The 26,580-nt window shown below is 37.9% G+C and overlaps 1 protein-coding gene across 2 annotated transcripts; it reads right to left on the reverse strand.

Moving 5' to 3' along the window:
* Positions 1 to 1,782: 1,782 nt before the first annotated feature.
* On the reverse strand, positions 1,783 to 25,726 carry RTCA (RNA 3'-terminal phosphate cyclase). 2 transcript variants are annotated; one of them, XM_019457626.2, is made up of 11 exons: positions 25,453 to 25,726; positions 25,244 to 25,344; positions 23,326 to 23,469; positions 19,490 to 19,613; positions 16,956 to 17,014; positions 15,280 to 15,421; positions 14,551 to 14,675; positions 12,217 to 12,275; positions 7,387 to 7,481; positions 4,836 to 4,940; positions 1,783 to 2,146 (listed from the first exon to the last, which is right to left on the reverse strand). In XM_019457626.2, exons 1-11 carry the CDS (start codon positions 25,495 to 25,497, stop codon positions 2,045 to 2,047), a joined length of 1,101 nt encoding a protein of 366 aa, XP_019313171.2. In that variant the 5' UTR covers positions 25,498 to 25,726; the 3' UTR covers positions 1,783 to 2,044. The 2 variants fall into 2 exon arrangements, with proteins under 2 accessions (XP_019313171.2, XP_019313172.2); XM_019457627.2 differs by lacking the exon at positions 25,453 to 25,726 and having other exon boundaries at positions 23,326 to 23,484.
* Between the last annotated feature and the right edge of the window lie 854 nt (positions 25,727 to 26,580).

Here is a 26,580-nt window from a genome sequence, read left to right on the forward strand (position 1 = left end):
GCATTAAGACAAGAGTGGAGTGGCACCTGGGTGGTTCAGTCGGTTGGGTGTCTGACTCTTGATTTCGGTTCAGGTCATGATTTGGCAGTTTGTGGTATCGAGCTCCCCTCAGGCTCTGCACTGCCATTGCAGCTTGGGATACTCTCTCCCTCTCTCTCTGCTCCTCCCCCACTCATCTCCCCCCCTCAAAATAAATAAATGAACAATTAAAAAAAAGACAAGAACAGAAATCGAACTGGAGAGACAGTGTAAATGGCGGCAACAACAACAAAAAAACTCTAAAGGGCTTAAGTAAAGAAAATGCACAGTCACAGCATTATTAAGATTATAAAAGAAAAAACAAAATAAAATCAACAAGAGGGGAAAAAACAGAGAAATATAATTTTATTTGGGAAAAATAAACAGAAATTCAAATCACTTCTAGGACTTAGCAAAAATTTCTTTGCACTTGTCCCACCTTCATTTTACCTGAGCTGAGACTCAACAACAGTGACATACCAAAGCCAAGATTAATCACAAACTCATCGTGTATACTGGGTTGACCCTAAATCTTGCTCTACAAAATTCCCAATTTCTGTGTTCCAGCCTACCTCTTCAACACTGTTGCACACCCGGCCAGAAGCAGCAAGGATAGGATTACCCTAAAGACCTCCAAATTTATCACAACCCCTCCAAAAACTATACTAAAAGTGTAGTTTTACTATAAAATAGAAAGATATTCCATATCTCATGTTATACAAATGAGATTTACCTACTTCATGAAAACATAAATAGTAAGCAATACTTTTATCACATCTTTAGAGCAAACTGAACCCAATGATCCAAGGCCACAAAAATCATTGATTATCATCATCATGATTATGTACCCAGGAGTAATATTTTTTCATTATGTTGTTCTATACAGACTAATTCAGCACTTTCTGAATGTATTATAATACCACCCCCTGAATCCATACCTTAAACTATGTTTTAATCATCATCAGATAAAGTCCAAGACAGAACCACGTTTAAAAGACTTCCTCATATTGGGGCACCTGTGTGGCTCAGCTGGTTAAGCATCTGACTCTTGGTTTCGGCTCAGGTCACAATCTCATGGTTTGTGGGACGTCAAGCTCAATGCTGACAGAAGAGTGCCTGCTTGGATTCTCTCTCTCCCTCCCTCTCTCTCTCTCTCAAAGTAAATAAACTTTAAAAAATAAAAATAACCCTCTAAAAAAATATAAAAAATTAAAAAAAAAAACCTTCCTCATTACTTTACAGGACAGCATGTTTAGCTGGTACACCAAACTGGTTTAATTTGAGTCACAATTTCAACTGCCTACAGTGCCCAGGAAGTAATCTAAATGAGGAAACAGACTAGGTATAAGATAACAGCGAGTGATGAAAAGCACATTCTGTTGTAAAGGCGCTCAATTATATTTTAATTAGGTTTTGAATCTGTTGAATGTTTTGAAAGCCAAACAAAAACATATCTGGGCTGAATTTGGACAAATTTACTAGGGTTCAATTTTGCAATCCTCATTGTTCAGCTTTCAAAACATTCACCAGATTCAAAATCAATATTTACCAAGTGCCCACTAGAAAGAAGAGACATATAATTAGAGTGAGAAAATGCTTATTAAATGTTATTGTTGATACAGCAAATACTTGTGCAAAAAGTTGTCTCATTATGCATGAGGTTTCAGTAACCTAATTAAAACCAGACACAAATTACAGACCAAATCTACAGCCTTGACTTACTCTATTACATAAGAAAGAAAAACACACTTCAGGTAGAAAAAATACTCTATTTCCATACTTTAATACTGAAATCAGCTATCATACATATCCATCAACTCTTGTATTTCATTGTCTTTATCTCAGGAAATAGTCAAAGTGAGATTAATTAGATGAAGCATTCTCAGCAAATCTATAACACTCTGTACTTCATCTCCAAATATAAGTCAGGTCCTTTAATAAGTTACTGCTTATTCACTGCTGTGTAATATTTATGAAATGAATTAGTGCAATATATCATTGAGGTATTATTTAAAAGGCAAATACCCTATAGATATGGATTTGTCATCCCAATTCCTTGGCACTCAATAATATAAGTGTCTTTAGAGGCATCGTCTTCATCTTCTGATTTCTTCACAGAGAATTTAGCCTGAAACCAGAGAAGCATTTAGTATATAAGTAATATAAAGAGAGAGAGAAAGCCCTTAAGTCCAACATAAATAGGCAAGTAGTTAATATCAAACACATTTTATTGAGGAAGCTAGAGGCACAAAGATCAAATGACTCATAAGAAATTCAATAACCTAAATATAAAATATTTTGCTCCAGAAGCATGACTCTTGTTCAAAAGTAATATATACTTGTGGAGTTCTGTCAGAATGTATAGCCTAGGCCCTGCTCCGTATCCACTGAATCAAAATCCCCAGGATATTTGCAGCTAGGTAAATACCATTTTCAAAATCTCAATTGTTAACTATAACACCCTTTTACTACCTACTTCCTATATTTTTTCTAAAACATGGCATTGAAGCATTTATACTTCTCTGATCTTGTCAAGATCAAGTTTCTAAATCCCCTCAAATTTTTCTTGTCAATTTAATTCCCTAAATATGCTATTCAAAAAAATCTAGTTCAAAGAAGGAAGGTGGGGGATGCCCTTCATCTTTATTGGCCTTAACATGGTATTTTTCACTTGTTAACTAATTGAAGTTTGGCTTTGAAATATTTGGTTTCTATCACTTCATTCTGGAAACATGATTTTTTTTTAAAGCTACTGCATTCATTCTGATAAAACAATTAAAATCAAAACAATTGAGTAGGTTGAATTTGTAGCAAATGGATTTCAAATGCGCCTAAGACCTTAGGATTCTATGAAACACAATTTGAAAACCATCATTCTGGGGCCTACTGCATAGTAATATTCACAAATTATTCCAGTTTCAGGATTATGTGACAGTATACTGTATATAGTAGACGCTGAAAATTACTGTTGAATGAATAAGCACTGAATTCTGAGCTACATAGCCAATTGTGTAATTATATATATGTATACATTTCAAATTGTAAGCATTATGTAAATATGAAACACAGGAACACTCAAGGAAATCATTTCTAGCTTATATATAAATATACTGAAACTACAAAAATTTAAAGTTACAAGGAGTCTTAATGGACTATGCACCAGTCTCTGATTTTACAGATGAATTATCTGCACTGAGGCACAGAAAGAAAAAGCAGCTTGCCCCAAGTCACTCAGTAAGATACCACAAAGCGGAACAAGAAACCAGAGCTATAAATTCCAATTCACAGCACTCTCCACTATGTATTCACTTCAAATAACATGTCAGTGTCCACTATATGCAAAGTACTATAAAAAGTGAGGACTATATGAATGCAACTTAGTCCCTGCCATCAAGGAGATCATAGTTTACAAAGAAAAAATGATAATACAGCATAAATGGAATAATAAAAAGTACAGTTAACTATCTCTTGACATGAAATATAATTTACCTTCAATTCCTATTATCCTTTTCCTACAACTGAATCAAAATCTATCTATGCTTTCTAATAACAAGAAAAAAGGTGTATGTTATTAAAAATCATACAAATAAATGGTTAGAAGCAGGGCAACTCCCAACTTTGTGCTTGCTACCCTTCTATAATAGCTATTTTTTTAAATAATGTGCATTATTTTTATAATTTTTAAAACTACTTAAGGTCACCTTCATAAAATTCTGAGTTATAAATTATAGATCACTTTATGAAATTACATTATAAAGACTATAGCAAAACAGGAACATGCAATTATTGAAAAAGGCAAGAAATGAAGCTATATGCAGTAAATGCAAAAAAAAAAAAAAAAATGAAAAGAGAAACACTTTTAAGAGGAAAATACCTAAATGTCAACAGTGGTTGTTGGCAAAAGGGACTATAGGTAGGTTTTTTTCCCCTTATTTTCCAAATTTGCTATAAGGAAATTACATTAGTTTCAGATAAAACATACAAATTTAGTCATTTTTTTAAAATTAAGAATCCTGCAGAAAAGGTATTAATATGAGCTTATATACTAATAAACCCTGTTTCACTAAAAAATTATAAATCTACTCTTATAAAAGTTTAGGGGACTGGTGTTAAAATTTCAGCAAATATTCTATTCTACCGTAGAATCAAAAGAAAATGAAACATGTAAAATTTCATATAAATATTTAAGTTTCTGGCCAACCATGAATTCCTTATGATTTGATTTCATAGTTCTCATGGAAGTATTTTTACTCTATAAGGCAGCAATACACATGCGCTTTGCCGTGTGCTTTCCCAGGTCTGTTCACAGCCCAGCTCTGCCACTAACAAACTATGTGGGCTTGAGCAGTTAAGTTAATCCCTTTACCGCACTTTACTTACATGCAAAATGGGAATAAAAATAAACAGCAACCTAACATGGTTATGCAGAGCTGGGGCACCTAGGTGGCTCAGTGGGTTGAGCATTCAACTCTTGATTTAGGCTAGGGTTATGATCTCATGGTTAGTGTGTTCAAGCCCTTCATCGGGCTCTGTGCTGGTGGTGCGGAGCCTGCTTGGGATTCTGTCTCCCTCTCTCTCTGCCCCTCTCCCATTTGCACGTACACATGCTCTCGCTCTCTCTCATTCTCAAAATAAATAAACTTTAAAAAATAAAACGGTTATGCAAAGTAAGATGATTCAGGGCAACTGCTGACTCAGCTCAGTGTCTGCCACACAAGAAGTACTAGGTGAGGAATAGCAAGTATCCTGTTTATTACAATCTGACCCAAAACTGGCTATGATAAAAATCAATTACTCTTTCTAAATCAAATACTCACCTTTGCTAGTTGTTCAGCAAAATGTATAGCCGTTTGTGTATGGAGTGTAACTGGTCCTGTTTTTATTCTGGAAACTCCACAGGCTAATGCCATGAAAATGATCAGCTATTAAAAAAAGAACAAAGAAGAAAATTTTCACATATTTACTAATATTTGGAGTTAAAATTCTACTGCTTACCATATGAAAATACTACTAGAAATCAAAATAGCTCTAAAGCATTTCTTTAGGTTTCCAGAAGTCCTAAGAAGATGACAGAAAACCTCTGTCACCCACAGTCTATGTTGTGGTACAGAAATGCTCAGTAGCAGTTGTCAATACAGACTTTCTAAAATTTGTGTTTAAGAATAAAACAGAGAGTTAAAAGTTAATATATCAGACCAACTGTCTCTACAAGGTGGAATATATAATATGACAAGCTTCTTCCATTGTCTAAAATTACAACTTTTTTTTAAGTTTATTTATTTGAGAGAGAGATAGCGCGAGCATGCACGTAAGGGGGAGGGGAGGAGGCGAGGGAGAGAGAGAATCCCAAGGAGGCCCTGCTGCTGAAATCAAGAGTCGGACACTTAACCGACTGAGCCACCCAGCGGCCCCTAAAATTACATTTTAGTGGGTAAACAAATACACTAATACAGAATTCCTTAGAGTATAGAGTACACTTGGGCAAGAAAGGAGAGACCAGAAATAAGGGAAATAAGAAACTAGTTAAGGAGAGGTACCTAGGTGGTCCAGTCAGTTAAGCATCCATCTTCGGCTCAGGTCATGATTTCATGGTTCATGAGTTTGAGCCCTGCATTGGGCTCTCTGCTGTCAGCACAGACAGAGTCTGCCTCAGATCCTCTCCCCCTTCTCTCTCTGCCCCTGTTCTCTCTCTCTCTCTCAAAAAAAAAAAAAAAAGAAAAAAAAAGAAACATAAAAATAAAAACAAAAACTAGTTAAGGGGCACCTGGATGGCTCAGTTGGTGAAGCATGAGACTCTTGATCTGGGGTTGTAAGCTTGAGCTGCACACTGAGTGTAGTTACTTAAAAAATAAAATCTTAAAAAAAAAAACAAACCAACAACAAAGGAAAGAAACCAGTTAAGAAATCCTAAAGAATACATTTCTAAATGCAGATTGATGGTTTGAGATTAAGGAGAGAAAAGTATGGTAGAGAAAAAGAAAATCTATCAAGACAGGGGACCATAAAAAGATCTTACTTGGAAATATTCACCAGCATTTCTCCATATGAATAAATGCATTAAGTTTAAGAGGTCTATGACACATCCAAGTGGAGATGCTGACAGGCACAAGGGATAGAGTTAAGGAGCAAGGCCTGAACTAGGTGATATAAATTTGGGAGTTGTCTGTGCACAGGTGGGACATAAGCTATGAGACTGGACAAAACAACTGAGCCAGTGAATACAGATGAAGGAAAGAGGCATGAGCCTGAGCCTAGGGATTCTCTAAAACTTAGAAGTTGAGAAGATGAAAACAGCAGTAACAAACTACCAAAAGACTAGAATACGTGGTCAGGGAGATGAAAAGAAAACAGTTGCTTCAGAAACCAAGTGAGCAAAGAATTTAGAGAAGGAAAGAATGACCAACTGTACCAAATGCCATGGCCAGGTCAAGATGAAAACTGAAATCTGAGGAATATAAATTCCAGAAAAATATTTAAAAACTGATTGAACTAGGACATGCCAATCAGTCTCTCAAAGTCAGTGATATTGCAACAAGGATTTCAGGAGTAGATTCCTTAGTGCCTCTTACTCATTTAGCCCATCCCCCCTCCCACAATCCCTCCAAGTAACCCTCTGTTTGTTCCCCATATTTAAGAGTCTCTTATGTTTTTGTCCCCCTCCCTGTTTTTATATTATTTTTGCTTCCCTTCCCTTATGTTCATCTGTTTTGTCTCTTAAAGTCCTCATATGAGTGAAGTCATATGATTTTTGTCTTTCTCTGACTAATTTCACTTAGCATAATACCCTCCAGTTCCATCCACGTAGTTGCAAATGGCAGGATTTCATTCTTTTTGGTTGCTGAGTAATACTCCACTGTATGTGTGTGTGTGTGTGTGTGTGTGTGTGTGTGTGTGTGTGTGTATTACATCTTCTTTATCCATTCATCCATCGATGGACATTTGGGCTCCTTCCATACTTCAGCTATTGTTGACAGTGTTGCTATAAACATTGGGGTGCGTGTGTCCCTTCGAAACAGCACACCTGTATCCCGTGGATAAATGCCTAGTAGTGCAATTGCTGGGTCGTAGAGTAGTTCTATTTTTATTTTTTTGAGGAACCTCCATACTGTGCAGAGTGGCTGCACCAGCTTGCATTCCCAAGTGATAAAATTTATATTCAGTCTGGGGCACCTGGCTGGCTCAGCTGGAGAAGCATGAGACGCCTGATCTCAGGGTCAAGAGTTCAAGCCCCACATGAGGTGTAGTAATTACTTAAACAAATTTTCAAAACTCAATAAATAAATAAATAAAATAAAATGTATACTCAATCTAATTATCCAATACTCAAATCTAATAGATTCAAAGGTTTTATCCTAAAAGCATTGTTACCTGGTCTTGCAGATACTCATCCACAGCACCACCATGTCTAAGATTTGCTAACAGCATTTCAGCAGCTTCAATTCCAACCTTGTCTGCATTTACACCTACAAAAGACACAATGTAAAAACACACAACAAAGCATATCAATTACTAAGAATCAAAGAGTTGAATTAATATATCTCAGTTAGCACTGGTATAACTTTTTTTAGGCGCCTACTCTGAACTCACCCAACCAACTCACCCAGGATTTTTAAATATATTTAATCTTCTGAGAGCTTAGCACATGCAAATGGTTTATATTTTTAAATGAACCTAGTGGAGGAAAAACCAGGCTGTATTTGGCCCTATTTTAAAAGTATTAATTATGGGGGCACCTGGGTGGCTCTGTCAGTTGAGTCAGTTGAGTTCAGTCGGTTGAAATCGACTTCAGCTCATGGGTTCGAGCCCCACGTTAGGCTCTGTGCTGCCAGCTCAGAGCCTGGAGCCTGCTTTGGATTATGTGTCTCCCTCTTTCTCTGCCCCTCCCCTGTTCATATTCTGTCTCTCTCTTTCTCAAAAATAAATAAAAACATTAAAAACATTTTTTTCATTAAAAAAAAGCTATAATCCTACAACGCTATGCCTGTCAAAATTTGAAATTTGCAATTTATACATGTTATAATTAGTCTGTAAGCAATCCATTAGAATTAAAGGGTATTTTTTAGAAGTCAGAGAATTATGTTTCATGTAAGGAAAAGCTGATAAAAATTCTCATATCAACTATTGTAAAATTTTATTCCTTTAAGATTTAAATAGGCATTACCTTATTTTGAAAATAATACAGAATACTTATCCCCACACCCCACTCCCTGCTTCTCCACACATGCCCCAAATCTTCATACAATGCTGAATACAAAATAAGTGTGTCAGAAGCAGTGGAATGTCAAATGATGTTTTTAAAGTATTTACTTTAAACTAAAAGAAGCCCCGGCTACAAATAAAAATGTCTTTCAAGGACATGTGGTTAATTTTTGTTCCTATTTTATATTTGGAAATTCATTTGATTATATGTATACCTTGGTAAGATTTCCCAGAAAAGTGGAATTTTCAAAATTTTAACTGTTTCTCATTACAGCAGTCATTGTAATATAATAAATTAACTATCTTTACAACATCAATCAGTCAAGTACATGACTGAATGAAGTAGCTTGGAACATGTGGTGTGAATCTCAACTTCTTGGGTAAACTAGGTTGCTTCTTCCAAATGGAAATGGAAATGGAGATGTAATACCTAAGTTGTAAAACTTGTTAAAGAAATTAGAGATAATACTTACAAAGCATATAATACCATGACTGGTTCAAAATAAGCTATTAATAATAACAGTTAATACTGAGTACCTACTATGTGTGTCCCATACTAAGTAACAGGAACTGTTTCCTTTGCTAAGACAACATAAAAATACACTTCTATATTAGAGAACCAGAGGATAAGTAGGTACTAAATTCTACAGTATAAGCTAGGACTTGAGAGACTCTCCAGGCTAATTCTCTCACTCAATAGATAAGTAAACTAAGATCAAAATAGTTTTAGTGGCTGAAATAGTGACAAACATGACTCATCAGTTACAGGTTACTGCTTCTACCACAGATGACGTCATGGACAACTAGCCAATGTTACTTCTGGTAATAACTCTTAGATGTTAGGATTCAGGGTCTGATAATTTTCTAGTTAATTTAAATACGAAATGAAAGGGGATAACGGAAGCTGACATTCTCTCTGATATCCTTAATATATATACTATCTAGACTAAGAGACAAGACCCCAAGCTGCTTTTACATTTGCTAATCCCATCTCATTTGACATCTGTGCCTGACAGGAAACAAGGGAGAGCACCAGCAGAAGCCAATCAGAGCAAGTATATTGCTCTATCATCTATTCCCTCCTACCATTATAATTCTAAAAATAAATACTGTGCATTCTGAAACTGTGTTGTCCAAAGACAACTTCAAAGTAAAAGTGGTCTCAAATGACAAAGTAAGAAAAGTGTTGTTGGAATATGAGCAATTTTTTCAGGGCTGGTCAGCAAAGTTAATTCTAAGTATTGCTAATAACAAAGTAATGATTGATTTACAATCTCAGTGCGATATACCTAAAACTATCATCTACCCTGGCAAACTAACTCTACCTCCTATGTCGCAAGTTGAAATGTTTCTAGGTACCCAAGGTAGAAATCTAGAAGGTCATTCTTCACATTGCCTTCCTCACTTCCCATATCCAACTGGCCACATCTATTCCCCCTCCTAATATTCTTGCATCAGTACTCACCTCTCTAGCCCCAATCACTGAATCCCTTTGTATAGGCCCTCATCATTTCTGACCTAAACAGCTGCAACAGTCTTGTCTTCCTGCCTCCAATATGGTTTTCCTGTAATCAACCACATAGCTATCAGAATTACCTTTCCAAAGATCTGATATTACATTCCTCCTTAAAGTCTTTAATGCTTTCAGGGTGCCTGGGTAGCTCAGTCAGTTAAACACCCAATTCTTGCTTTTGGCTCAGGCCATGATCTCACGGTTTGTGGGTTCAAGTCCCATGTCAGGCTCTGTGCTGACAGTGCAAAGACTACTTGGGATTCTCTCTCTCTCTCTCTCTCTCTCTCTCTCTGCCCCTCCCTTGCTTGCCCCCTCTCTCTCTCTGAATATAAACTTAAAAAAAATTTTTTTTTAATCTTTATGTTTTCATGACGAAACCCAAATTCCTTGATATGACCTGTCAACAAAGTCCTTCAAAATCTGGCCTCTGTCAACCTCTCTAACTTCATCTCCAGTTCCCTGCTCCAGACCCTACACTCATCATACATAGTTGTAGTTGCACAAACACAGAACACTCGTTTTTGTCAGCACTGTCCTTTGTCCTTCCTCCTTAGCTCACTTTTTCATCTGGATAATTTCTACTTATCTACAGAACATACTAGAGGATTGTTGAATGCAAGAAACCAGATTTGGGGTCAACCAGCCCCCACAGGAGTATTAGCTGTTCTTCCCCTGTGTTCCTATGATGCCCTGGGAATACCATGGTCTGTCTCCTCTACCAGACTAAGCCAGGAAACAGGACAGTGGCTCAGATATCTATGACCCTAGCATACAGTACTTGGCACATCTTGGTGCCCAATGAACTCATATTCCACCCAATGTCTGCCAAGCACTTATTACTTACATGGACTCCCAGTCTCTGCTTTATATTTGGCATTACCTTTGCTTCCTCAAGTCCCCATAGATCCTGTATGCAGTAGCTCACTATCCACACTGATTCTTCACTGTCCCTAACAAGTAATTAGTGTACTCTAAATACGTATTTTTGATCACTACTTCCCAAACTTCATTGTACTTCAGAAATATGCAGTGAGCTTGTTAAAATATATCCTTGGGCCCAACTTCCAGAGATTCTAATTTGAAAGGTATGGAATAACTCCCAAAATGTGTTTTTCTAAAAAACTCTCAGATGATGCTGATATGTTACTTGTCCACCAACCATAGTTTAAATAGCACAGTTTTAAATAGAATTCATTTAAGCCAGGTCAACTGGAGATATTAATTTCATTTATTCTATTATGTTGTTAAGATTTTATACCCAACTAGTATCTACATCTACCAAATGAGCAGAATAAGATTATCTGAAATTTTTTGTATTCAGCAATAATAATGTGGTAAAACAGCACAGCGAGGGTAAGCATCTTTTAAAGATCTACAAAGTAGGAATAAAGCAATCAACTACCACACAAACATCAAGAAGTTCAACTAGAAGTTGCCTCGCCTCGATGGCAAAAGTAACTTCAAATATTAACAGCCAGATGTATACACATCTCTCTTCTTCCAAATATGCTCAATCTTAACTACATTTCCCTTTCACAAAAATACTGTTTTTTGAAATCACCAATGTAATAACTGATGCAGGGAAAAATCATCAATGGACACTAAAACCACTGGATGAAAGTTGTATAGGAATAAGATAATCAGATGGTATCAAAGTATTATCCCAGATGACTTACTACTTATAAAAAGAGAAAGAATTTACAGCAGACATACCTGGAGGATACTACTTAACCAAATGATCACAGTCACCTTTACCAATAAAGGACAAACTGACCTTATCACTAACCCTGTTTGATACAATGGAATGTACATAGCCACCTATGCAATATTCCTACTAAAAATGTTTCATCTGAATATATCTAATCATGAGACAATCAGACAAGTCCAAATTGTGAGAAAATGGCCTGGACTTTTCAAAATGTCAATATCATGAAAGGGGGAAAAAAAGGTGATATTTTCTGTAGTAGAAAAGAAACTAAACAGAAATGATGACCAATTGCTGGGAGTGCTCCAAAAAAAAAAAAAATCCCCCATTGCTCTAAAAAGTATTTTGGAGGCAAGTGACTAGGTTGAATATAAAAGACAAATTCTTTGGGCGTAAAAATGGTATCATGATTAGACAGGTATTGTTCTTTGGACATGCATGACGCAGTATTCAGGGGAGAGATATGGTATCTCCTACTTACACTGAAATAGTTCAGAAACATACACAACTTGTAGCTAACAGCTGACTACTGGTAAACAGTTGACTACTAAGAACAGTGTATGGATGCTAATTAGTCATTCAACTTTCTTATCAGTTTGAAATTTTTCAAAGTATAAAGTTAGGAGAAATACTAAAAATTTAACTGACTCTAAAACAGAACCAGTTAATCATATCCTTTTATACTTGTCATCTATCATGCTATAATGTTCTAATCCTGACAGGTAATTAAAAATTTTTACACTAGCACTGGGAACTGTGAACCCACTTCATTTATCTGTACCTCGTTTACCAAGCGATGATCCAGCAAACAAACAGCCAGTAGATGTCTCAGCAATAATGCTAAATAGGGAAAAAAAAAAAATGGATTACTATCTATGCAATAAATATTCTAAAATTACACACAAATACAACCAGGGGAATAGTGGTTATTAAATATGTAGAATCAGATCTACTTAGTAAACTGCAAAAGTGAAATTCTTCACACAGAGAGCAGGATGATTAGCACTCTCCATCTTCATCAGGGCATTAGTACCCTTCAGCTCATCTGACAAAAGTCACACTAGATTCTAATCCGTTCACAGGTAAGGAATGGCTCTCCTTGAAGTTACATCATTCACACTAAACTATACCATTTCTACTGTACTATAAAGTGTTTTATTATTATCTAAAGTGAAAAGGTCTTCCTACGTGTTTGAATGTAAGTGACCAACTTAACGTAGACTGCTATATCCTTAGGATGTTATATATGAACCACAAAACTAGAACTTTTGATACACAGAAAATAAGGAGGAAGAACACTACCAAAAGTCATCACTCCCAAGAGAAGCAAGAGAAGAAGAAAGGGAGAACTACAAAAACAACCAGAAAACAATGAACAAAATGGCAATAATTACATACCTATCAATAATTACAGTAGCCAATAGCAACTCAAGTGTCCATCAATAGATGAATGGGCAAAGAAGATGTGATATACACAATGGAATATTACTCAACCATAAAAAGGAATGAGATCTTGCCATTTGCAACAACATGGATGGACCTAGAGGGTATTATGCTAAGTGAAATAAGTCACATGAAGAAAGACAAATACCACATGATTTCACTTACATGTGGAATCTACAAAACAAACAAAAAGCACAAAAGACCCATAAATACAGAGACCAAATGGATAGTTGCTAGAGGGGAAGGGAAAGGAGGATGGGCAAAATGGGTGAAGAGAAGCAAGAGGTACAGGCTTCCAGTTGCAGAATGAATAAGTCACAGGGATAAAAGCCACAGCAAAGGGAATACGGTCAGTGGTATTGTAATGGCACTACAAGGTGACAGATGGAAGCTACCTTTGTTGTGAACAAAACATAACATATTGTCAAATCACTACGTTGTATACCTGAAACTAATGTAACACTGTGTGTCAACTATACTTCAATAATAAAAAAAAACTGTATTTCTACAGAAATTTTTGGTTTCATTTTACAGTTTTTAGATAGTAATATCAAATGCAGAATGTTTAAATCTGCATTTAAAACCTTTAGTAGAAACTCCAAAAAAGAGACTTTCTATCCATAAGAGATACTCTCATACTTCAAAAACTCAATTAAAGCAGTCTTAAATTTGGGGTACAGTCAGTGGAGCATGCGACTCTTGATCGCAGAGTTGTGAGTTCAAACTCCAAGTTCGGTGTAAAGATTACTTAATGAAATCTTTAGGGGCACCTGGGTGGCTCAGTCAGTTAAGTGTCCAACTCTTGATTTCAGCTCAGGTCATGATCTCACAGTTTGTGAGATTGAGCCCTGCGTCAGACTCTGCACTAACAGCACAGAGCCTGCTTGGGATTCTCTCTCCCTTTCTCTTTGTCCCTTCCCCACTTGCACACGTGCATGCGTGCTTACTCTCTCCCTCAAAATAAATAAATTCATGAAAAAATAACTTTAAAAAAAAGCATTTTTATATTAAATCAACAACTTGTAATTAAATAATATAATGTTTTCTTTTAAATTTTTTTTAACGTTTATTTATTATTGAGAGACAGAGAGACACAGAGCATGAGCAGGGGAGGGGCCAAGAGATGGAGAGACACAGAATCTGAAGCAGGATCCAGGCTCTGAGCTGTCAGCACAGAGCCTGACACGGGGCTCGAACCCACAAATCGTGAGATCATGACCCGAGCCGAAGTTGGGACACTTAACCAACTGAGCCACCCAGGCACCCCTATAATTTTTTCTAAATAGGCCTTTGCCATATCTAATATTTACATGTACATGGATTTCACGTTTGAAGTACAGAAAAACAACTAGAAATATTTCTCTCAGGATCAGCTTCAAAGGCTAACTTCTGATTAGCTTAAACATTTAAGTTCTCTTAAATGTTAAGAGAAATGTTAAGAGCAAAAGGGCTCTTACAATGTAATAAAAGGCAAACCATCCTCAGGAAAAAAAATCCAGAATAAAATAATCATCTTAATTCATCACACTACTGGTTTGGGTAGGAATATCCTTAAAAATGTGCCTTTTTAAAACTGTAAAACTTAAACAAAAGAACTATAAATATTTAATTTAAACAGGATAATTACTTCAAAGCTCTCAATCAGTATCCAGGAAAAAGTACATTGTCTTACATTATCCCATTTCCATTGCCAAAGGCTTGGTCTTTAGGTTCCTGAACAGGCTGGATGTTAACATACAGATCCCTAATCTCCTTTCTGATGCATCTTACAGCTGCTGCAGCCATATCTTTTGCCACCTATTTTGGCAAGACAGAAAAAGAGAAAATAATGATTATTTTGATAGTTGTTTTCAAGCCTTCAAAGACACATACAGTAATGAATATCTCTTACAGGGATTAAGAAAAAGCATGATCTTCAAGTGTAACACGTAAGTTCAGGGGAAAGTTTTAATTAAAAGATTTATTAAAAAATTAAGTGCTCTGAGGCACCTGGGTGGCTTAGTTGGTCAAGCATCTGACTTCAGCTCAGGTCATGATCTCACGGTTCATGAGTTCAAGCCCCACATCGGGCTTGCTGCTATCAGCTGTCAGAAAAGAGCCCACTTCAGAACCTCTGTCCCCACTCTCTCTCTGCCCCTCCACTGCTCACATGCTCGCTTGCGCTCTCTCTCTAAAAATAAATAAAACATTAAAAAAATTAAGTGCTTTTGGGGTGCCTGGCCTGTTCAGTTCATAGAGCATGTGACTCTTGATCTCAGGGTTCTAAGTTTTAGCCCCGTGCTGGGTGTAGAAATTACTTAAAAATAAAATCGTAAAAAAAAATATTAAGTACTTTCAATAATTTCAAAATTTAGATGATATAATACTTACCAAGACCCACATACACTTCTAGACAACTTACTTTAAATGGCAAAACACCAGCAACAAAAGCTCTTCCATATATCTTAGTCACAGAGCCACGGTCCGTTAAATTTATTGGGTTCAACTGTTTAACAGGTGACATTCGGACAATCACTTCACCACCCCCTTTTGGGTAGTAGCCCCTACAAAGAGTATGACAAATACTCACATAAACTTATTATATGACAAAAATACAGCTCAACATTTAAAATGAAATAACACATGAATTATATCCAAACATACAACTCGTGTTTGAAATTTCCAAGCAACATTTTAGATCTGTGCTGTCCAATATGGTAGCCACAAACTACATGTGACTATTTAAATTTAAATTAAATTTAAAACTCAGCTTCCCAGTTGCACTAGCCACATTTCAAGTGCTCAATAGTCTTATGTGGCTAGTGGCTACTTTACTGAACAGATAGGGAACATACCCATCAATGAAGAGAAATTCTTTTTGACAGTGCTGTTTTAGAATATAAACTCCTTGATGGCAGGAGTTTGTCTATTTTCTTCCTGCAATATTCCAGTGCCTAAAACAATGTCTGATACGTAGGAGGTACTCAATAAAATACGATGAATATTAAGTCAACACAAACAAAATTTTAACTCAAATATTTAGTGTCACTTATTCTATAGAAGAGGATGGGAACATACAGATGAGAGTAACTGCTCCTATTTGCAAGGAGCTCCCTCATCTGGTAGAGAGATGGCTCTACATACAACTTACTGGAACACAAGTCAGGCTGTAAAAAAGACTACAAGAGGGATGCAAATATGAATTCCAACTGAGACACACTCATGGACAATTCACACAAGAAATTACAGGTTAAATTTTGAAAAAATATAGGATTTCCAGTTTTTACGAGAGCAGGGAAGGAAAAACATGAACAGAGACATGAAAGCCCAAGGCACAAAGTAAGTTTAAAGAATAGTAAGCAATCATGTTAGAATACATGGAGGACAGGGGCACCTGGGTGGCTTAGCTGGTTGAGTGTCCAACTCTTGATTTCAGCTCAGGTCATAATCCCAGGGTCATGGGATCAAGCGGTGAGTCAGGCTCATCCTGAGCGTTGGAGCCTGCTTAAGATTTTTTCTCTCTTTCTTTCTGCCCCTACTCCCTCCCCCGACTCATGCTCACTCTCTCTCTCTCTTCCAAAAAAAGAAAAAAGAACACATGGAGAAGGTTGAATGAAGTTAGAAAGGTCAACTGCAACAGGACTGCAGCACACTTAAATGCCACACCAAGAAATCTGGCCTTGTTATTATGTGGCAGAAGGGAAGCCTTGAAGGGAAATAACCTGAAAGCCCAATGTGCTTCTTAGGGAAATAATTCTGATTGCACCGTAGGAAGAATCACTTTTATGACCCTGCAGTGCCTAGTCCAGTTGTCTGCGCATAGAAAGTATTCAATCTGTGCTGAACATGAACAACACTAGGTATGAAGGTCCCTCAGTGTAGCAATTCCCTTGAAAATATTTCTCCAAAGAAACAAGCAAATACCATATATATCTGCTTTCAAGTCCCCATGCGCCTGCTGCTTACTGTTTTTAAGCCATAAAACATAATTATTTTCTACAGGAAGTAGTGGGTTCCAGAATAATTCTCTAAGGTCTAAGCTTCCCACTATTTTTAGCACAAATAGTGGGTCAAAGGGCTAACAAATAAGTAACTTACCTCATTTTAATATCACAATTAAATTGGAAACCAAATTTTTCCACAATTGGTTTGAAAACCTGGAAAATCAGTTTATTGTTACGTTAACCACAAATATTCACTGATTCAACAAGTATTAAACAGTATTATTAAACAAAAGTGCTCTGCACTGAGCTGACAAGAAGATATTACAGATAAACACTGATATAAAAATGTGTAGGGTAGTTCTATTTCTCAAATAAAATAACTGACATGTAAATTAAAATTAAAAGTTTAACATTTAATTAATCAAGGTTGTGCAAGTCTATCTAATGAAAAAAATACCAGAACTCACGATCCTTGATCCCAGTGGTTATTTTACTCCACAGGACAGTATTTCCTAACTAACCCTTTGCAATATAATACATAAGAAATTAGGGGATATTGATAAACAGCATTCCATTCTGCTTTCTCAATTTTTTTATACTTTGAAATTTCACTGCATATTCAAGGTTTTATCCTCATTTTTTCCATTTAACATTATAAACAAAAGCCTTTTCCTGACATCATAAAATTCTTCCTAAACAGTATTTGAATAACTGTATAGAATTCTAGCATAATTTACTGAGCCATTCCCCAAGTGTTCACTTGCATAATTATATATATTATATAATGATGATTATAGTATATAATGCTCTGCTCAAATACCTTTAACATTTATCTTTGGCTGCATTCTGTAACATTTAATTAGGGTCATTTCCTTGAAGTGGAATTATTAGGTGAAGAGAGATTAACTTTCATTATACACCCTATCAAATTGAATTCTAAAAGATTATACCATCTATTAAAATGGCAAAAAAATTAAATATCAAGTTCTGTGAAGACGCAGAATAGTTGAAACTCTTACACAGTGCTGGTGAAAATGCAGAACAATGCAGCCACTTTGGAAGCCAAAACAATTTGGCAGTCTGTCATAAAATTAGATCTATACTTACTATTACCAGCAACACCTCTCCTTGGTGATTACCCAAAAGAAATGAAAACTTATATTCACCGAAAAAACCTGTATGTAAAAGTTTATACAGACTTTATTCATATTGCCAGAAACTGGAAACACCCCAAATGTCCTTCAACAGATGAATGGATGAAGAAACTGGGACATCCATATAATAGAATACTACTTCTCTTTTATTGCTAAAACAAGTGACATTGATGAATCTCAAACAAATTATGGTAAGTGGGGGAAAAAAACAGGCTCAAAGGGCTACATACAGTATTACTCCTACATACGGTGCTCTTAAAAAAAGACAAAACCAAGACAGAAGATAGATGAGTAGTTGCCAAGAACTGGGGCATAGGGACTGATTACAAAGGGGTCTGAGGTAATTTCTTACAGTAATTCTGTATCTTGATTGTGGTGGCTGGTTCACAACCATATGTCAAAAATCACAGAACTTTACACTAAAAAGGTGTATTTTACTATAAATAATTACATCTCGATAAACCTGGAGGAAAAGAAAGATGATACCACTTCTCTCTCCTACTAAGTATGCCAACACTGAGTGTCATCATTTTGAAAATTTATAGTCAAAATATGGTATTTAATTTTTTATAGTTTATCTAATTAACATGGATCTACCTCTTAACAAATTTTTAAATGCAGTATATCCTATTGTTGACTATAGGTACATGTTGTACAGCTCTCTAGAGCTTATTCATCTTGCTTAACTGAAATTTTATGCCTGTTGATTAGTAACTCCCCATTGCCCTCTTCCCTCTACCCTATTCTACTCTTTGATTTTATGAATTTGATTACTTTAGATACCTTATACAAGTGGAATCATGCCAGTATTTGTCTTCATGTGACTGGTTATTTCACTTAGCATAATGTCCTCAAGGTTCATTCATGCTGCCACATATTCTAGAATGTCTTTTTTAAGGATGAATAGTATTCCACTGTATGTATAAGCCACATTTTATCTATTCATCCATCAACAGACATTTAGGTTGTTTTCTCATCTTAGCTATTATGAATAGTGCAGCAATGAACACGGAAATGCTAATATCTCTTCAAGATCCTGAAGATAATCCCACTCAAAGGTGGGATATCTGGATTATATGGTAGTTTTGTTTTTAATTTTTTGAGGAACCTCCACACTGTCTTCCATAATGTCTGCACCATTTTGCATTCCCATTAATAGTGTGCGAGGGTTCCAATTTCTCCGCATCCTCCTCAATTCTTGTCAAATGTATGTTTAATTTTTGTTTTGAAGTTTTTCTTCCAAAACATAATTCCTGTATTTATAAAATGACTGATGTATATAATAAGTAATGTAATTTATGCAACAATTACACTTGAGGTTTTAAAAGAATTCACTATGAGCACTGTTCCAAGATACAACACAAAATCTAAAGTAAACACAGTCCCTTACCTTCTCCCACAACAGAACTACACACCATAAAGAAATAAACAGGCATACACAGAAACCACTCAGGATATATTTCAATAGAGAATGGAAATTCAGAAGAATACATGAGATCATCTTTAGTTCATCAATAACAACACAAGCCCTTACCATGGCTGTGTAATCAATCTGTGGTGCCATTTCAGCATTAGTTCCACCTTTTAAACGGAGTTCTGATGGAGAAGCAGCAAAGAGAACACAGGGCATTGAGACCTGCATCAAGAGGCACACACTCCTAAGGAGAACGCAAAACAGGCTTCAATGAATTTTCTTTTCAAAGTCTTAAGATCATGGTATTACTACACAGCACCATTCGCTGAGGCACAGACAACTGGGAAGGCAGATATACACCCGAGTCTAAAGTTAAAAAATACCCCATTAAAAAAAGAGGGGTGCGGTGCACCTGGCTGGCTCAGTCAGTACAGCATGCAACAACTCTTGATCTTGGGGTTATGAGTTTGAGCCCCACGCTGGGTGTAGAACTTACTTTAAAAAAAAAAAAAAACAGGGGCGCCTGGGTGGCTCAGTGGGTTAAGTGTCCGACTTGGCTCAGGTCATGATCTCACGGTCCGTGAGTTCGAGCCCCGCGTCAGGCTCTGTGCTGACTGCTCGGAGCCTGGAGCCTGTTTCAGATTCTGTGTCTTCCTCTCTCTCTGACCCTCCCCCATTCATGCTCTGTCTCTCTCTGTCTCAAAAATAAATAAACGTTAAATAATTTAAAAAAAAAAAAAAAAAAAAAAAAACACCACCCCAGGAACTGAATGATAAAATCCCAAATCTTTTTTTTTTTTTAACGTTTATTTATTTTTGGAACAGAGAGAGACAGAGCATGAACGGGGGAGGGGAAGAGAGAGAGGGAGACACAGAATCGGAAACAGGCTCCAGGCTCTGAGCCATCAGCCCAGAGCCCGACGCGGGGCTCGAACTCACGGACCGCGAGATCGTGACCTGAGCTGAAGTCGGACGCTTAACCGACTGAGCCACCCAGGCGCCCCTAAAATCCCAAATCTTAAAGAAAGACAGTATTTTAGGAACTGGCCTTGAATGATCCACAAATCTGGGTTTGAATCAAACATTACTTGTATGATCTTTCTTTAATTTACAAAGTAAAAAAATATTTTTTTTAAATGACACCATTTTTATAACATTTTTAAGATTTTTTTTAATGTTTTTATTTATTTATTTTTTTGAAGGAGAGAGAGAGACAGAGCATGAGCGGGGGAGGAGCAGAGAGAGAAGGAGACACAGAATTCGAAGCAGGCTCCACGCTCTAAGCTGTCAGCACAGAGCCTGATGCAGGGCTCGACTCACAAACTGTGAGATCATGACCTGAGCCAAAGTCAGACGCTCAACCGACTGAGCCACCCAGGTGCCCCAATTTTTATAACATTTTCATAAAAGGATTCTTGAAAGTACAATTTATGAAAATGCATTTAATGCAAAGTCTAAAAAACACACCAGAGGAAACAGGGTCAATTAAATTGTAATAACATTCATACAGTGACAGTCACACACACAAAGTCAAGGTCTAGAAATACTTAAATAATTTTATTTGAATCTCTACCATGCACAAGGCATTGTTCCAAATATCAAGTTAAGATACAGATCCTACCATCATGGAGTTTATGATATGATAGGATAACATTTCACAAAGACTGACAGCTGAATATTTTACATGGAAATAAGTTTAAAGGAAATAATCTTTGCTGTAACTCACCTCTGTTTGCTCATTCTAATAAAATAATGTGAGAAGTCATGAGACATAATTATAGAATATATTTTATAAAATGAAACACTTGGTCAGATTTTCTAAATGAGCTGTCACATTCATATATAGCATAGATAGACATAGATGAAGCATAGATTAGACATAGGCTCTAATACAAAAAGACTTAACTTTCTTATAGTAACAATGCATATGTACTGAAATAAACAGTTTCTATAAGTGACAATGCATTTCACTAATTTAGTAAAGATTTACTGACTGCATAATGTGGTAGATATCATAAGAGAAAATGTATACAATATAATCCCTGTTCTTAAGGAGTTAAGCCTAGGAGCAAGTGAAAAAACTAGAAAATGTTTAGTTTACAATAAACTGTAAGGTTAAAACTACTAAACTTCTCAGTGTTTATTCCCTCTGAGGAACCCAACATTTAAATGTTCTCCCTACTCCCCTGATAAAATCAGATTCTAAGAATAGTACAGAAAATCTTAATTTTAGGAATAGGAAATTGCAAAAACAAAGGTAGACACTAGAGAAAACACATGGTACTATAATCACAGTTAAGGATAAAAATGTTAGAAAGTGAAGAAGTAAGATTAAGTTTTCTTGCCAGGAAAAAGCTGGTTTTAGTCTCCTAAACTGAGCTGGATTCACAACTTTAAACTCATCTCTCTTACAGTCTATTAGATTAGAAGTCAAAAGGCCTACATTCTAATTCTAGTTGTGTCTCTGACTCCATCACCTTGGGTAAATCACTTAATACCATTCTCTCATTCACTAAGTGGAGGAAGGATTGGAAATACATGGTTTCTATTTTCCCTCTTGCAGCTTCAAAATTTTACAATTCTATTTTAGTTCATTTTTAGATAGTTGGTTAACTATAATCCCCTTTCCCTTTTTTGTACAGGATAATACCCAAAATAATATGCTGACTATAAAGAAAGATACCTCAAAATTCCTTAATCCCCTTAGAAAGTTCTCATTTGGCAAACCTTGCCTTGGGCCTGGCAGCAGGTCCCTTTTCACAGAGGTCTATTCACAGCATTACTCAAGTATCAATTATCACTAAATATTTTCATAAACTAAAATCATCAAAATCTATTAAAACAGTTTCTGAAACAAACTGGTATCAGGTTTCCATTACTAGTTCCTATTTTATCAAATTTCCTAGTGAATGGATAGGATTTTGGTAAAAAGATATGGTTTACAACAGCAATCAGCCAAATAACTCAGAAAACATAAAAGTGCTCTCTATGTTTTGTCGATAAAAGGAAGAATTCCTGGAAAAGGATAAAGGCTCAATTTAATTGTTAAATATCTATTTTTGCAAAGGGGGAAAAAAACCCAAGATCAAACCTACAAATTTCTAAACAAGGTAGCATAAGTTATCTATTAAAAGACAACAAGGGGTGCCTGGGTGGCTCAGTTGGTTAAGCATCCAACTTCAGCTCAGGTCATGATCTCACGGTTCATGGGTTGGAGCCCTGCATTGGGCTCTGTGCTGACAGCTCAGAGCCTGGAGCCAGTTTCAGATTCTGTGTCTCCTCTCTCTATACCCCTCCCCCACTCGCACTCTGTCTCCCTCTGCCTCAAAAATAAATAAACATTAAAAAAAAAAAGACAACAAAAATACTTAGACTAAAAGTAGAATATGACTCATAATTAGCTGTAAGCCAAGAACTAAATATGCTACATATAATGCAAAAACTACTATTACTACAATGCATAAAAACTTAGTCATTTTCAGATATTCAGTTTCTAAATAATAAAAAGAAACAAATATGCTATACTATGCACATAAGAAAATTCTAGGTATAATAACAGCTATCCAAAACTACATAAAGTGTAACCCTGGAAGGTTACTGTTTTCTCCATTTAAAATGTGGGGAAAACGGACGCCTGGGGGGCTCAGTTGGTTAAGCGTCCAACTTCGGCTCAGGTCATGATCTCGCGGTTAGTGAGTTCAAGCCTCACATCAGGCTCTGTGCTGGACAGCTCAGAGCCTGGAGCTTGCTTCGGATTCTGTGTCTCCCTCTCTCTCTGCCCCTCCCCTGCTCGTGCTCTCTCTGTCTCAAAAATAAACATTAAAAAAATATTTTTTAAACGTGGGTAAACGAAAGCTCAAAGGTTAAGCAACTTGTCTAGTAAGTGGTAGTACCTGCATGTGAATCCAGGTCTAGCTCCAAAGCCCATATTTAAATGGAATATAAGTGACACATACCCTGCTGTCTTGGTATCTGCTGTGTGGACTCCACCTTTAATCTTCTCCGGTGTAAACATTATTTCTGTTGAGCCGATTTCTGCCCCCTCCAGTTGCCCATCACACAAATCTCGAATCATTTCCAGTCCAGATAAATGTTGAGGCCTTCAGGTCATAATACTGCATCAAAACGTGTGCATTCAGACTGCCTATATCCCCACATTTTATGACCCATTTATAAAACTGCAATGGCAAGAAAAGAGCAAGGTCTAACCACAACAAGTGCCATTATCTTCAGTGTCAGAGCTTCTTTTGGGTTTTTATGTACCTAGCTAGACTGCCTGCTAGCAGGCATCTTTTAGGGGTCCTTCCAGACCACTTATTTTAGCTAAAACACATATGCTGATACATTGTTGCGAATGAGAAGTGTGCAAAGAGGAAAACTGATAAAACTAAAGCCAATCTCACTTGCATGTCATTCAATAATCTATAGTACCTGTTTCAGGCTGAATTATGTTCTTCCAAAATTCTTCTGTTGAAGCCCTAACCCCTACTGCCTCAGAATGTGAGTGTAGTTGGAGTCAGGGCCTTTAAAGAGATGATTATGTTAAAGAGAGACAATTTGGGGGCTCCTGGCTGGTTCAGATAGTACAGTATGTGACTCTTGATCTCAGGGTTGTAAATTTGAGCCCCATGATGGGTATAGGGATTACTTAAAAATAAAATCTTAAAAAAATTAAAAAGAGGCAGTTAGGGTAAGCCCTAATCTATTCTCTGTGGTATGTTTATAAAAAGAGGAGATTACCACATATAAAGACAGCAGAGGTACACATGCCCATAGGATGCCCACGTGAAGAGGCAGCAAGAGAGAGGCCATCTCCAAGCCAAGGAGAGAAACCTGAAAAGAATCTTCCCAGAAACCAGGAAACCACCCCTGCCACCACCTTGATCTTGGACCTGCAGGCTCCAGAACCATGAGAAAAATAAATTTCTGTTGTTTAGGCCACCCAGTCTGGTATTTTGTCATGGCAGCTCTAGCAAACTAATAAATTCACTGCTGCAAACGACTGCTATGACTAAGGGAATGAATGTGCACATATATCAATAATTGCCTTTTAATAATTTCAAAATGAAATGTGGATAAAATAACACTCTAAGAGATTGCTGATCTATTACAATGCCCAAAGGAATCAGTTTGGCGTCAACCTGGGTCCCCTTCTAACAGGAGCACATACCTCAAATTTAGCTGGTGGCACGCCTAGCTTCCCAGAGGGAAGAAACAAGGTCAAATGTTAAGGTGTTTCCCTGTCCACAACTAATAATTCTGACTGTATTCATAGCTTCTTAGAGGTCTTAAGGAAAGCTAGAATAACATCTCAGGGCCCTTTCCTGAGCTATGATTCTAAAATGTGCAGCAGTAGAGAATACACAGGTTAAAAAGTGGGATTTTCTCTGGCCACGCAGGCTGTTCTGCCCTGATCCATCTTGCCGGCTGCTGCAAGTTCTCCCGGTACTCGGAATGCCCGATGACGCGGGAAAACATTTTAAAAGATAACGCATCAGGAAGCGAGAGAACTCTAGCCATATGGAGAAAACGGCCTATTTTCTCAACTTGCCCCTTGAGGCTTTCCAGATTGCACAGCCCTGGTTATGGCTAACCGTCCAGGCCAGAGCATGCTCCCCCCGGGACCCTGAGGCCCGGCTACACATTCCTCAACCTTAGGACGAGGATCTTCCAAGCATCACCACCCGGGCTCCCGATTCCCCAGCCCCAAAGTCCGACCAAACCCCGCACCCCAAGGACTGCAGCCCGCCCCCCAGCCCCTCCGCCCCTTCAGCCCCTCCGCCCCTCCAGCCACACCGCCAGTCCCCTAGCCCTGAGCCCGCCCACCCGCATCTCCCAGTCCCGCGGCTCCGCCCCCCAGCGCCCCCGATTTACCGGAGGCCTGGCGTACTGCGGCCGGCTCGGATCTTCTGCACCCGCAAGGGGAGGCCCAAAAGACAGCTCAGGGCTGTAGACACCCTCAGGATCTGGCCGCCCTGCCAAGAGTGCGGGTGGGAGAGGAGAGCGAGAACATCAGACAAGAACGCTCTCCTTCCCAGCCTGGGTTGCAGCGCCACCGGCCTTGCCTCGGGCCCCGTACTCACCCCTTCCATGATCCCGCCATCCACCTCCACCCGCTGCCCGGCCATTGGGAGCGTCCTGGGGCCCGGCCCGCAGCGACAAAGCCTCCGCCCGAGTGGGAGGAAGAAGAGACGCTCGCTCCGGCACCGCAGCTCCGAAACCCCCCGTCCCCGCCGGGGGCCGCGGGGGTCTAGCGGAAGCGCGAAAGCAGCGCCCGCTCTCGGAAAACCGGAGGCAGCGGAAACGAACCCCGGCACTCAGTGTCCAGAACCCGGGATCTCCCTGCCCAGCCGCAGTGCGCGTGCGCGCCACGCCGTGCTTAAAAGAGGCGGTGCCAAGCCCATTCAGTCAAATCCCACGCTCTCCTGAGAAGGGCTGGTGGCCCCGGAGGCACCCTGGGGCGTGGTAGGAAATGTGCGGGTTGAGGACTGGAGCCCCGAATACAGCAAAACATGGAGATTGAAGAAAGCCTACGTTTCAACTCAAACTGGATTCTCCAGTTGTCTCTCAGCCTTTGCAAACATCTGTGCTTATGTCTGTTTTCTCAAGGATGCTGCTGTATCCAGAGCTGGAGACATTTAGAGCTGAAGATGTAAGAAAGGTCTGCATTGCAGGGTCCTTCTCTCTGGTCGGGTTTGCCTCTCTGCAGCCTGTTCTTCGATACCCAGGAGCCTGTGATTACTCACAAGGGGGCGGGTGTGGGTATGTGGGTGTAGCAGTAGTAGTAGTACTAGTAATAATAGTATTCGTTTTCTCTTGTGAAACACGATTAATTCGGGGATAGGTGGAAAAGGGAAGAATCAGAATCAGTAATATAATGACCTAAAAAGCCAGTTATGGTTACTCTTGGCCAAGAGTAAGGGCAAGTTCATGACTCCCGAGAACAGTGCAACTAACACCATTCACCTTAGGCCATGGCAGAAACAATAGTCAGCTTCTTGATCCTGCCTGTGGCTCAATTACAGCAATAACAGAGTATCATATACTATGCAAGCCTCTAGGTAAGCAAAGAGTAAGGCACTTTCAACCATGAACTTGTTGGAGGTGTATTTGAGACACTGAGAAGTAATAATTACAATGTCATCCTCAATAATATAAATAATATTTAACATATATCAATCTTACTAATCAAGCTAAGTGGGGAGGACAGA

This window comes from Panthera pardus, unplaced genomic scaffold (genome assembly GCF_024362965.1).
Source record: "Panthera pardus isolate Hobbes unplaced genomic scaffold, ASM2436296v1 HiC_scaffold_11, whole genome shotgun sequence".
NCBI classification, from domain to species: domain Eukaryota; kingdom Metazoa; phylum Chordata; class Mammalia; order Carnivora; family Felidae; genus Panthera; species Panthera pardus.